The 14,553-nt window shown below is 42.9% G+C and overlaps 1 protein-coding gene across 2 annotated transcripts in view; it reads right to left on the bottom strand.

The window, feature by feature from the left end:
• The window catches only part of PTP4A2 (protein tyrosine phosphatase 4A2), a 223,865-nt gene that overhangs the window by 144,308 nt on the left and 65,004 nt on the right, over window positions 1–14,553 (bottom strand). For both annotated transcript variants that reach the window (XM_069223317.1, XM_069223319.1), the window contains one exon: window positions 8,462–9,068. In XM_069223317.1, coding sequence (XP_069079418.1) covers window positions 8,462–8,557 — 96 coding nt within the window. In that variant the 5' untranslated portion in view covers window positions 8,558–9,068. The remainder of the gene's footprint in view (window positions 1–8,461; window positions 9,069–14,553) is intronic.

Here is a 14,553-nt window from a genome sequence, read left to right on the forward strand (position 1 = left end):
ACATCTGTTCGTGGCATTAGTCGCTGCAGATTCACATGCTGTGCATAGTCCACCGTCTGGTGTTGGGTCGGAGTGTTACAAGTTGTTTTTCTTCGAAGAAGTCTTTGAGTCACGAGACCGAGGGACTCCTCCCACTTCGGTTCCATTGCGCATGGGCGTCGACTCCATCTTAGATTGTTTTCCCCGCAGAGGGTGAGGTAGGAGTTGTGTATGCTAATAATAGTGCCCATGCAATGGAATAAATACGTATGTACAAAATGAATGTTTAATGTAATATATTTACAAATGTACAAATGTTCAAGATCTACTTCTAAACGGCTACAGGCTCCCGGGGAGGAGGTTGGGCGCATGTGAATCTACAGCGACTAATGCCACGAACAGATGTACACTGGGTAAGTGACATTTTCCGTTCGGTGGCATGTGTAGCTGCAGATACACATGCTGTGCATAGACTAGTAAGCAGTTATCTCCCCAAAAGCGGTGGTTCAGCCTGTAGGAGTGGAAGTAGTTTGAAATAAAGTTCTTAGTACGGCTTGACCTACTGTGGCCTGTTGTGCAGATAACACATCTACACAGTAGTGTCTAGTAAATGTATGAGGCGTAGACCATGTTGCTGCCTTACATATTTCGGTCACTGGAATATTTCCTAGAAAGGCCATAGTAGCACCTTTCTTTCTGGTTGAGTGTGCCTTTGGTGTAATAGGCAGTACTCTCTTTGCTTTAAGATAGCAGGTTTGGATGCACTGTACTATCCATCTGGCGATACCTTGTTTTGAAATTGGATTTCCTGTATGAGGTTTTTGGAAGGCAATAAATAGTTGTTTTGTCTTCCTAATGTCTTTTGTCCTGTCAATGTAGTACATTAGTGCTCTTTTGATGTCTAATGTATGTAGTGCTCTTTCAGCTATTGAATCTGGCTGTGTGAAGAACACTAGTAATTCCACTATTTGGTTTAAGTGGAACGGTGAAATAACCTTTGGTAAGAATTTCGGATTTGTTCTTAGAACGACCTTATTTTTGTGTATTTGAATAAATGGTTCTTGTATGGTAAACGCCTGTATTTCACTTACTCTTCTTAGAGATGGGATGGCAATGAGAAATGCAACTTTCCACGTTAAGTATTGCATTTCACAAGAATGCATGGGTTCGAAAGGTGGACCCATGAGCCTTGTCAAGACAATGTTGAGGTTCCATGAAGGAACAGGTGGTGTCCTTGGTGGTATAATTCTCTTTAGGCCCTCCATAAACGCTTTAATGACAGGAATTCTAAATAGGGAAGTTGAATGAGTAATCTGCAGGTAAGCAGATATTGCAGCGAGATGTATTTTTATGGAAGAGAAAGCTAGATTTGATTTTTGTAAATGTAGTAAATATCCTACTACATCTTTTGGAGATGCATGCAATGGTTGGACTTGATTATTATGGCAGTAACAAACAAATCTTTTCCATTTACTTGCATAGCAGTGTCTAGTGGATGGTCTTCTAGCTTGTTTTATGACCTCCATACACTCTTGTGTGAGGTTTAAGTGTCCAAATTCTAGGATTTCAGGAGCCAAATTGCTAGATTCAGCGATGCTGGGTTTGGATGCCTGATCTGTTGTTTGTGTTGTGTTAACAGATCTGGCCTGTTGAGTAGTTTGACATGAGGTACTACTGACAGGTCTGGTAGTGTGGTATACCAAGGTTGTCTTGCCCATGTTGGTGCTATTAGTATGAGTTTGAGTTTGTTTTGACTCAATTTGTTTACTAGATATGGAAGGAGAGGGAGAGGGGGAAAAGCGTACGCAAATATCCCTAACCAATTAATCCATAGAGCATTGCCTTGAGATTGCCGGTGTGGGTACCTGGATGCGAAGATTTGGCATTTTGCGTTTTTTGTTGCAAATAGATCTATTTGAGGTGTTCCCCAAATTTGGAAGTAAGTGTTCAGGATTTGGGGGTGAATTTCCCACTCGTGGACCTGTTGGTGATCCCGAGAGAGATTGTCTGCTAGCTGGTTCTGGATCCCTGGAATAAACTGCGCTATTAGGCGAATGTGGTTGTGAATTGCCCAATGCCATATTTTTTGTGTTAGGAGACACAACTGTGTCGAGTGTGTTCCCCCCGGTTTGTTTAAATAATACACTGTCGTCATGTTGTCTGTTTTGACAAGAATGTATTTGTGGGTTATCATTGGTTGGAATGCTTTCAACGCTAGAAATACTGCTAACAATTCTAGGTGATTTATATGAAACTTTCTTTGATGTACGTCCCATTGTCCTTGGATGCTGTGTTGATTGAGGTGTGCTCCCCACCCTGTCATGGAAGCATCTGTTGTTATCACGTATTGTGGCACTGGGTCTTGGAAAGGCCGCCCTTTGTTTAAATTTGTACTGTTCCACCATAGAAGCGAGATGTATGTTTGGCGGTCTATCAACACCAGATCTAGAAGTTGACCCTGTGCATGTGACCATTGTGATGCTAGGTACTGTTGTAAGGGCTGCATGTGCAATCTTGCGTTTGGGACAATGGCTATGCATGAGGACATCATGCCTAGGAGTTTTAAGACCATCTTTGCGTGTATCTTTTGTGTTGGATACATAGCTTGTATCACCTTGTGAAAATTTTGAACCCTTTGTGGACTTGGAGTGGCTATCCCTTTTGTTGTGTTGATTGTCGCTCCTAAGTATTGCTGTGTTTGACACGGCAAAAGGTGTGACTTTGCATAGTTGATGGAGAAACCCAGTTTGTAAAGGGTTTGTATAACAATCTGTGTGGTGTGAACACTTTGTTAGCGAGTTGGTTTTGATTAACCAATCGTCTAGGTACGGGAACACGTGTATTTGCTGCCTCCTGATATGTGCAGCTACTACTGCTAGACAATTTGTAAAGACTCTTAGTGCTGTTGTTATTCCGAATGGCAACACTTTGAATTGGTAATGTATTCCTTTGAATACGAACCTTAGGTATTTCCTGTGCGAGGGATGTATCGGTATATGGAAATACGCGTCTTTTAGATCTAACGTTGTCATGTAGTCTTGCTGTTTCAGTAGTGGTATTACGTCTTGTAACGTGACCATGTGAAAGTGGTCTGATTTGATGTAGGTGTTTAGTGTTCTGAGATCTAATATTGGTCTCAGACTTTTGTCCTTTTTCGGTATTAGAAAGTACAGTGAGTAAACTCCTGTGTTCTTTTGTGTTTTTGGTACTAATTCTATTGCGTCTTTTTGCAGTAATGCTTGAACTTCTAGTCCTAGAAGGTCTATATGCTGTTTTGACATATTGTGTGTTTTCGGTGGGACGTTTGGAGGGAGTTGGAGAAATTCTATGCAATAACCATGTTGGATAATTGCTAAGAACCAAGTGTCTGTTGTTATTTCTTCCCATGATCTGTGGAACTGGCTTAGTCTTCCCCCCCACTGGTGTTGTGTGAAGGGGTTGTGTGACCTGTGAGTCACTGTTTATTTTGAGGGGTTTTGGGACCTTGAAACTTTCCCTGGTTTCTTGGGAATTGGCCCCCTCTGTATTGGCCTCGAAAGCCACCCCTTTGATATTGTCCCTGGTAGGTAGGTGGTCTTGTTTGTGAGGTGCTGGCTTCTGTGGCTTGACCTCGAAACCCTCCTCTGAAAGTTGTTTTGCAAAATGTGCCAAATGTGCCTCTGCCCTGCGGGGAATAGAGTGCGCCCATGGCTTTGGCTGTGTCAGTGTCCTTCTTTAATTTTTCAATTGCAGTGTCCACTTCTGAGCCAAACAATTGCTGTTCATTGAACGGCATATTGAGCACTGCCTGTTGTATCTCAGGTTTGAAGCCAGATGTGCGCAGCCATGCGTGCCTTCTTATTGTTACAGCAGTATTTATTGTTCTTGCAGCTGTATCTGCTGCATCCATAGAAGAACGTATTTGGTTGTTGGCGATATTTTGCCCCTCTTCAACCACTTGTTACGCTCGTTTCTGGAATTCTTTGGGGAGGTGCTCGATGAGATGCTGCATCTCGTCCCAATGGGCCCTGTCGTATCGCGCTAGGAGTGATTGCGAATTGGCGATGCGCCACAGATAGCTTGTGCTGCAACCCTTTTCCCAGCTGCATCAAACTTGCGGCTCTCCTTGTCCGGAGGTGGTGCGTCGCCTGATGTATGCGAGTTGGCTCTTTTACGAGCTGCTCCTACGACTACTGAATCTGGTGTCAGTTGTGATGTAATAAAAGCAGGGTCTGTGGGCGGTGCCTTGTATTTTTTCTCCACCCTTTGAGTTATTGCTCTGCTTTTAACAGGCTCCTTGAAAATCTGTTTAGCGTGCCTTAGCATTCCCGGGAGCATGGGAAGGCTTTGATAATGGCTGTGGGTGGAGGACAGGGTGTTAAAGAGGAAGTCATCCTCAATAGGGCTCCGAATGTAGAGATACATTATGAAATTCGGCTGCCCTAGCTACCACCTGTGCATATGCTGTACTGTCCTCAGGTGGTGAGGGTTTAGTTGGGTACGACTCTGGACTATTGTCCGATACTGGAGCATCATAGAGGTCCCATGCTTCCTGATCCTCCTGGCTCATGGTGGTATGAGCTGGTGATTGTGGTGGAGTCTGTGCCGGTGATACATGAGTTGACAGTGGTGGAGAGGGTGGTGGAGTTACCCTCTTTACCACCTTTGCTTGTGGTGGCTTGTCTTGTTGTTGGAAGTCAAGTTTCCTTTTCCTTCTGATTGGGGGAAGAGTGCTGATTTTCCCTGTACCCCTTTGGATAAAGATCCGCTTTTGCAGTCTCGATGTTGCACGCGGTCGGGCCGACCAGGCCCCGACGGGGGATCGAAAATACCCCGAAGGGTTACCGGAGCTCTTTAAGGCTCGGTGTCGATTTGCCCTAACTATCCCGATACCGAACGAAACAATACCGACGAATTTTCCGTTGATTCTGACTAACTTTCCGACCCGAAACACGGAGCAAAAAGGAACACTTCCGAACCCGATGGCGGAAAAAAAAAACAATCTAAGATGGAGTCGACGCCCATGCGCAATGGAACCGAAGTGGGAGGAGTCCCTCGGTCTCGTGACTCGAAAAGACTTCTTCGAAGAAAAACAACTTGTAACACTCCGACCCAACACCAGATGGCGGACTATGCACAGCATGTGTATCTGCAGCTACACATGCCACCGAACGGAAAATGTTACTTACCCTGTAAATATCTATGTGCAATGTAGAGTTGGAGATTCACATGCTGTGCATATACTCCTATCATCTAGTGTTGGGCTCAGACATGTGAAATTGTTTTTTTTAACAATGCTTTCAATTAATCTATTTATCTGGAAGATGTCAATGCTTGAAGCAAAGCAGTTTTCCAGTAGACAATTTGAAACTCAGCTCTGTGAATAGGCTCAAATGAAGGAGCCATAAGACTGGTGAGGACTGTTTAGTTCAAGAAACAGGCAGTCGACTCACTGGAGGAAAAGGACGGAAAAACTGCTTGACCACTCGCTGTGAGAAGGTCTGTTCTTGAGATGAGTTTTTTTCTTGAAATGACAACCAAAGGCACTTTTAAGGAAAGGTGTTAGAGGCCATTCCTAGAAGGTATGGCGAGATCTGATGAGGCCATACACACAGAAGATGCAAGGCCTTGGTCCTATACCAAACACAGAATTGTTTTCAGTTAGCCTTGAATGTTCTGCAACAAGAGTGCAAGTGCCTGCTCCATTAAATCCCTAAGGTCTTCTGGAAAATCCGGATGTCCAAATTCGAAGTAATCAAGAGCCACGCCATGCAGTTCACGACTCGTGGCTCACAGTTACATGGGTGCCTTTTCCACATAGGCAGAGGTTCAGGACTAGAGGGAGAATGCTGAAGCACTCACCAGCTGTAGCAGTTGCATGCTTATTTAGTCTTCTGGGTGATTCTCAAGACCCGGGTAAATGGAGCAAAAGAGTACGTAAATGTGATTCTCCTGAGGTTCTTGCTGGTAATGCCAACTGGCAAAGATATTATACTTTCTGCTTTCCCAAGTAACGAACAGATTGAGAAGAGGCTGAACCCACCTCCGAAAGAGCTGCTGAACTTTGTTATAAAGTTCTCACTTATGGTATTCTGCAAGACTTCACATACAGGCGGGGGGGTGTTGTAAAGACCCAGTCAATTCTTTGCTGTCAAATCAATGGAATTAGTTAGCCCCACAGTTGCAGAGTTTCTACTCACAGAATTAGTGATCTTGTTCCAATATGTTTGTTGATTAAATGTATTGATGTTCTATTATTGGTCAATCAGGACAGGTGCATTTTGCATGGAAGGAAAGCTTGTAGGCCCACATTGATGGCACAGAGCTGCAGGACATTGGAGACCCTCGTCTGTTTCAGATTGCTTGCCTTTCTCCATCAGGTCATAAAGGTGGGGTGCTCATCCATCCATTTAGACAACGGTTGTTATTATCTTCATATGTTGTGCATTTTGGGATGGTCCTACTAAGGTTTCTGTTTAATTCCCCACCAAAACCATGCCAGGTTCAAGTGGTCAGCAAGATTTACTTTGTGAACCGCACGCAAAGCCTGCAAGGAGGGATCGACTGAATGCATTATGACATTTGACCTAGGAACTATCTGCATTGCCAGGCTGAAACTGAATTGCCACTGTAAACTGCTGTGGCTTTAGTCATTAATTTTCACAGCTCTCCTGGGTGAAGGGTATGTTTTTCTCTAAGCGTTGTTGAGGTAAGGCCAGAAGAAAGTTAGGGTAAAACCTGGTGACTTATAGGAGAGGCAGGCTCAGAGCGGAACTCAATGGATGAGACCCAGACATGTTAGGTTTTCAGTTTTCTTCACTCTGGAATATTGTTGTACCCAGTCAAAGTACAAAAACACCTGGCAATTTTCCTTCTTCAGATGTGCCGTCACAGGTGATACGCAATTTGCAAAGAATCATGGGACTGGCAGGAGCATAAAGGGGAGGGCTCTGAATTGAGAATGCTCTCTGCCCGTGGAAAATCTAAGATAAATCATATGATTTTGAAGAATGGGAACATCGAAGGATGAGTCTTGAAGACTAGGAATCCCCATTCCTGAAGCACTAAAACAGGACCATTTTGAAGGACTGTTTCTCCCTGAACTTGTTGAAATACCAGAAGTCGAGGATCTCTCCAGCCTCCTGTCATCTTGACTGAGAATAACCGATCATCTTGACTGAGAATAACCTGGAGTAAAACCCCACAATCTGTAAATTATTTAGTACTTTCTCAGTAAAAACTAATATTTTGTGTTGTAGCTTTTACAAATTATGACCATATTCTAATTGTTATGTGGCAAGGTGGTTTTAATAAATTCCAGCATATGGCTACAACAGAGAGTTTTAAGTACCAAAGTCTACAAAATATAGAGGACTTTCGAAATTGCAGTGCTCCAAGACAGTGCTATGTCAGTTTCCATTTTTATGCCTTGTAAGAGCCTTCTCCACATGATTGCTTAAACTGTATCTGGTCGCCAAAAGGCGTATCATACACTTTTCCTTGTAGCTTGGTCTGAAAGGATGTGCTCTTTAGCTGCCATTCCATTATGCAATGGAGGGCCACTGCTGCTAAATGGTGAAAGTCCACAATAAAGGGATGCACAGTTGCACTGGTCACAGCATCTGATGCGTTGGTTCCCTCACATGATCTACTTTGCTGCCTCCTCGTACGGATTCCAGGCAATGGTCAATGACGCTCTACATTAGCCTATCATATCAGCCTAGAGTGACTAGAGCATTTGCTACTTTAGTAGACCTCGCTGCCAGGGAACTCATTCTTTTGGTCAAAGCATCCATACGTTTTCCACTGATAAGATGGAGTAGAGGTAGGTGTGACTGGATTGTGCATTTATCGTTGAGCTGCCACAACAATGACTGAATCTGAGCTTGGGTGACCTGCGATAGGGATGGCAGAGTCGAAAGGACAGTCATTTAGCTAATACAAAGTCAGGCATTTTTTTTGTATCAGTTCAAGTCATTAATGCCAGACAATCAAGAATTGGGTTGGATTTGATGGACTCTCAGGTTTTTGCACGTTGCTCTGTCATCATGGCCAGGACCAATTATTAGCTGCTCTTTTGATCACTGTGTGAAACTGTGAACTACTGCTTAATGTGCAATGCACTTTCAGATGGGGGTTTCCTGGCCATTTTGTGAGAGACTTAATACATCATAGGTTTTGTCCAACACGTTTATACAGCTATGCATAGACAATGCAAATATACAATGAACATATGTATCATACTAACCCAGGCAACAGAAGTTAGTAACAACTGTGTTGGTAGTTTGAGGAAATTAAATTGATTTCACATTGACATACAAAAGTACAACCAGTCCCCCCCACATGCTTTAACCTACAAAAATAGCCCAGTTGTACAATTATTAATGATCCCTTGAGGTAGGTTAATTGGGTATACTCAAAGTTTAGAACTCATTTAAAAGTGAAAATACATAGAATGTTGCTGTTTCTATTCTAACACTCAGATAAGTTTAGCATGAATTACCTCTGTGAACTTGTTGAGAGTTGCGTTCGTTGGGTTGTGGGTTATTAGAAAGCGCATACACTCGTAGGTGATCTCCACTGGTGCCGGACGGTTCATGATGGCAAATTAAAAAAAGTAGAAGGGAGGGTGGGGAAAAATGTCCCTGGAAAAAGGAGTGGCAGAAAACATTCAAAAGAACTTTCGAAGGACGACTTCTTGGTTCTCTTTCAGCAACTTCTCTGGCATGTGGAAGCAGGTAATAGCATAGCTCCAAACGAGATATCCACTGTATTCCAAGCTGGGCAGCAGCACGTACTGCAGGTAGGCACTGGTCAGGCAAATTACAAATAGCGATGATCTCTCTCCGCTGTTCTTGATCTTTATATTTGCCAAACTGTTTTAAGTATGCAACCCAATGCCCCCGAAAAATAACACAAAAATAAATAAATCACCCCTAACAATTTGATGCTGGTTACGATGTTCTGGGAGGCTTCAAGGCAAAGAGTATGTCTGTCACGTTCAATCCCAAAGCTTATTTGCCAGCACAAGCGCAGTGCTGCGCTTGGCAGAAATCTGCCCTAACACCGACTATCGCCATAAATGTGAGACGTATGTTCCAAAAGGAATCCTAAAGTGGGGGAAAGAAAAATATATATAAATATATATAATTAGAACAAGCAAATGTTAGACATTGTAGTCATGATATACATTCAACCTAATTTGACTAGTTACTCACTAAGGCAGTTGTCACTAACAAGTGATGGAAAAGGGATCAAAACAATCAAATACTGCTTGCATTTCTTAACTACAAAAAAAATATACACTCATCCTTTGCCACATGCTACGTAGTTTTCTCCACACACGCCCAAGTGTTGAATGCCAACTCTCAGACAACATTCTCTTGCACACCTTGTCAACTGTCATGATCCACTGGATAACTTACCCCTCTAAAGCCAGATACCACACCATCACACGTGCTCGTATGCCCCACATGCTTGCTCATCTGCACGAGTCCGCTTTAGAACCACACCTTTCAAACCTACACTACTCTTACAATCCAAAACCATTCCCACAGCACTACAAATCCTATCTTTCAAACACTGCTATCAGCGCATTTCCCCTTGTATATTCCCAGTTTCAAAATCGTAAAACTAGTCGGAGTAGGGTGGAGTTTTAAGGCGATTGCTAAGACAACTAGTCTTGCTATAAAAAAAATATTTAAAAAAAGAGAGAGAGAGAGAAAGAGAGAAAAAGAGAGAGAAAGAGAGAGAAAGAGAGAGAAAGAGAGAGAAAGAGAGAGAAAGAGAGAGAAAGAGAGAGAAAGAGAGAGAAAGAGAGAGAGAAAGAGAGAGAGAAAGAGAGAGAGAAAGAGAGAGAGAGAGAAAGAGAGAGAGAGAGAAAGAGGAGAGAGAGAAAGAGAGAGAGAGAAAGAGAGAGAGAGAAAGAGAGAGAGAGAAAGAGAGAGAAAGAGAGAGAAAGAGAGAGAAAGAGAGAGAAAGAGAGAAAGAGAGAGAAAGAGAGAGAAAGAGAGAGAAAGAGAGAGAAAGAGAGAGAAAGAGAGAGAGAGAGAAAGAGAGAGAAAGAAAGAGAGAAAGAAAGAAAGAAAAAAAGAGAAAAAAGAGAAGAAAGAGAGAGAAAGAGAGAGAGAAAGAGAGAGAGAGAAAGAGAGAGAGAGAAAGAGAGAAAGAAAGAGAGAAAGAAAAAGAGAAATCGAGAGAGAGATCGAGAGAGAGAGATCGAGAGAGAGAGATCGAGAGAGAGAGATCGAGAGAGAGAGATCGAGAGAGAGATCGAGAGAGAGATCGAGAGAGAGATCGAGAGAGAGATCGAGAGAGAGATATAGATAGATATAGATAGATCCCTCTGCAACACAGAAGGTCGCACTCCAGGATGTATATCAGAGCATGATCTAACTAGTCTTCATCATGGCCCAAAACAAAACACTGCACTATCACCATTAAAAAAACCTTCACCAGAGAACAGACATAGCAAACACACAATACGTTGGCTTTTCTGGATACAATGTTGCTAAGTTGTAACCAGGCAGAGAACATTGTAATTAATTTGAAAATGTCCATAAAGTAAATACTAAGTTATGCACTTAACAGAATAAATTCATTTGCATACAATCATACTTCATACACGAAACACTACACCAAGTGGCCCATGACTGCATGCAAATCAGCCAAATTTCAATAACAGAGCATAGAGATAGCAAACATCCTAGTTAGGTCTTCTTTTCCATACAATGTTGCTAAAAGGGTCAAGGAAACTAACTGATTTGATTGTGTCCAAACAAAAGAAAAATATTAGGCATTGCGCTTGTGCATGTTGCGAAATAAATCAATTTGCATATCATCATATTTGTTCTTATGCAAAATACACTTAATATGCCAAGTGGCCCATGAATGCAAACAAATCAGCCAGAAGTTATTACAATATATTGTGTCCTACATACAATTCTACCACCCAAGTAGCCCAATCAATGTTCATGGGTTCTTAAAAAAAACACAAATGTTCAATGCAATACATGTAATCAAAATAAATACCAATTTTATACTATGCGCACAAAGATTTATCTCCGTTTTCCTTGGGAAATCTTGTTGGAAAAAACGCTTTCAAGAGTTCTTGGAGGTGTGTAGAAAATAACACTAATAACCTAACACTATAAAGGTCTAAACAATATGCACCAAAAGCTCTTCATCTTGGTTCAAGCTGCAACGAAATTAGCTGTTGAGAGAATAATGATTAATTTTGACTCATTTCCTCAAACTCTTCTCTCTATCCCCACCTCTTGTGCTCACTGGAATCTTGTCAATGAAAGAGTATCATATCTCTGTGTATTTGAGGGCAATGTCGTGCTACAGAATAGTTTTGATCAGTTTTTTATAGCACGTAAGTGCTCCAAATTTTTTTTTTACCCCCACAGGGAAGATGGAGATACCTACATAGGAGTGTGGAATTTAATGAAACATCTACTTGTCCAAGGGACAGGTTGCTTCTTAAATCTATTTGTCCAGTTATAATTATAAAAAATAAAATAAAATAAAAAGAACACAATCTACTTGCCCCTTTGATTCCACGTAAAGCGGAGACAAATTATGGCTGCAATCTCATTATGTAAGAGCTACGATATTAGCCTCCCTGATTATGCCAGGGCTAATACTATAGTAGGCCTTGAATACTAGAAATTTTAAGCTCTACTATAGCAATTTCCTTATTTTACCACCTTTCGGTAAGGTCTACATGTTGGGGCTGGAGGAAGCAGTAAGCAGTAGTTCCAGGCCAATGCCTTTGAATCTGTGCAAACCTACTAACTAGCATGTTTTAAAGGATTTTTACCAGCTCTTCTCTAATCTTTTCCCATACTGAAAAAGGTTGAAAATTTAGTGCTGACAAGAGCAGAACTAGACGTTTTTCCGGGGATGGGAGAAAAAAGTGGTTGGAAAGAAAATGTCCTTGCAAACGCTCAATAAAAATTCGTATGAGCAAATCTACACATGCATCTTTGCCTGTGCAAAATACAGTTGACAAATGTGTTCTAGTAGTACGATGTCCTGGTCTACTTCTGTAAAGTTTTGTGAATTCATGAAAGCCACTAATTTAAAGATATACCATATGTGCACATTTGTGACTTTCTATAAGAATTGGGCTCCTAATTAGGTCTTGCATTAACCAAGATATTTTGTTTTTATTAAAGTTACATTTTTCTATCTATTGGCTTGTTTTACTGTGAGTGATAGCATGCTGCTCTCACACAAGGAGAATATTGGCCACAAAATAGTTTTGTTCAGTGCACATTGAAATTTTTAACGCTAAGAATCATGATTCTTGCTTACAAGCTTCGGCAATATTTGCATCTAATAAGAGCATTCTGGGAGTTATACATAGCCTCATATTAAATTTTTCAAAAGTGTGCAAACTGGAACCACTGTCAGTAGTACAGAGTGACCTTACAACGTTTATTTAGAGCGCTCACCCTAATAATAAAGGCTGTGCATTAATGAATCATAAATACAACTTTGAACAGTATTAACATAGAAACACAAATATTACCTCAACTGCAGACAGTTCCCTTCCTTGTAAATGGGCAGTGTAGGAAGTTGGCTATGTATGCACTATTTCAAAGTAAGAAATAGCATGCACAGAGTCCAAGGGTTCCCCTTAGAGGTAAGATAGTGGCAAAGAGAGATAATTCTAATGCTCTATTTTATGGTAGTGTGGTCGAGCAGTAGGCTGATCAGAGGGTAGTGTTAAGCATTTGTTGTACACACACAGGCAATAAATGAGGAACACACACTCAAGACAATTCCAGGCCAATAGGTTTTTATATAGAAAAATATATTTTCTTAGTTTATTTTAAGAACCACAGGTTCAAGATTTACAAACAATACTTTAAATGAAAGGTACTTCACTTAGGAACTTTGAATTAGCAAAATAGCATATACAGTTTTCACACAAATGGCAATAAACTATTTTAAAACTAGACAGTGCAATTTTCAACAGTTCCTGAGGGAGGTGAGTGTTTGATAGTTTTGCAGGTAAGTAAACCACCTACAGGGTTCAAAGTTGGGTCCAAGGTAGCCCACCGTTGGGGGGTTCAGAGCAACCCCAAAGTTACCACACCAGCAGCTCAGGGCCGGTCAGGTGCAGAGGTCAAAGTGGTGCCCAAAACACATAGGCTTCAATGGAGAAGGGGGTGCCCCGGTTCCAGTCTGCCAGCAGGTAAGTACCCGCGTCATCGGAGGGCAGACCAGTTGGGTTTTGTAGGGCACCGGGGGGGGACACAAGTCAGCACAAAAAGTATACCCTCAGCGGCACGGGGGCGGCCGGGTGCAGTGTGCAAACAGGCATCAGGTTTGCAATGGAGTTCAATGGGAGACCCAGAGGTCTCTTCAGCGAAGCAGGCAGGCAAGGGGGTGGGGGTCTCCTCGGTGAAGCCACCACCTGGGCAAGGGAGAGGGCCACCTGGGGGTCGCTTCTGCACTGGAGGTCGGATCCTTCAGGTCCTGGGGGCTGCGGATGCAGTGTCCTTACCAGGCGTCGGGTTCTTAGAAGCAGGCAGTCGCGGTCAGGGGGAGCCTCTGGATTCCCTCTGCAGGCGTCGCTGTGAGGGGTCAGGGGGGTCAACTCTGGCTACTCACGGGGAGTCCTCCCTGTAGTGTTGGTTCTCCACAAGTCGAGCCGGGGGCGTCTGTTGCAGAGCGCAAAGTCTCACGCTTCCGGAGGGAAACGTGTGTTCTTTAAAAGTTTCTTCTTTGTTGCAAAGATGTTTCTTCTTTGGAGCAAAGCCGCTGTCCTTGGGAGTTCTTGGTCCTTTTAGATGCAGGGTAGTCCTCTGAGGCTTCAGAGGTCACTGGACCCTGTGGAACGCAACGCTGTTGCAGTTTTTCTTGAAGTGGGGAGACAGGCCGGTAGAGGTGGGGCCAAAGCAATTGGTGTCTCAGTCTTCTCTGCAGGGCTTTCAGGTCAGCAGTCCTTCTTACTCTTAGGTTGCAGGAATCTAGTTACCTAGGTTCTGGGAGCCCTTAAATACTCGATTTAGGGGTGTGTTTAGGTCTGGGGGGTTAGTAGCCAGCAACATGTCTGGTGCGTGGCAGGCTGCTAAAACTAGTCAGCCCACACTGGAAGTCAGGTATGGTTTCAGGGGGCATCTCAAGATGCCCCCTGGGGTGTATTTCACAATAAAATGTACACTGGCATCAGTGTGCATTTATTGTGCTGAGAAGTTTGATACCAAACTTCCCAGTTTTCAGTGTAGCCATTATGGTGCTGTGGAGTTCGTGCATGACAGACTCCCAGACCATATACTCTTATGGCTACCCTGCACTTACAATGTCTAAGGTTTTGCTTAGACACTGTAGGGGCATAGTGCTCATGCACCTATGCCCTCACCTATGGTATAGTGCACCCTGCCTTAGGGCTGTAAGGCCTGCTAGAGGGGTGACTTATCTATACATATAGGCAGTGTGAGGTTGGCATGGCAACCTGAGGGGAGTGCCATGTCGACTTAGTCATTTTATCCCCACTAGCGCACACAAGCTGGTAAGCAGTGTGTCTGTACTGAGTGAGGGGTCTCCAGGGTGGCATAAGACATGCTGCAGCCCTTAGAG

This window comes from Pleurodeles waltl, chromosome 3_1 (genome assembly GCF_031143425.1).
Source record: "Pleurodeles waltl isolate 20211129_DDA chromosome 3_1, aPleWal1.hap1.20221129, whole genome shotgun sequence".
Classification (NCBI taxonomy): Eukaryota; Metazoa; Chordata; class Amphibia; order Caudata; family Salamandridae; genus Pleurodeles; species Pleurodeles waltl.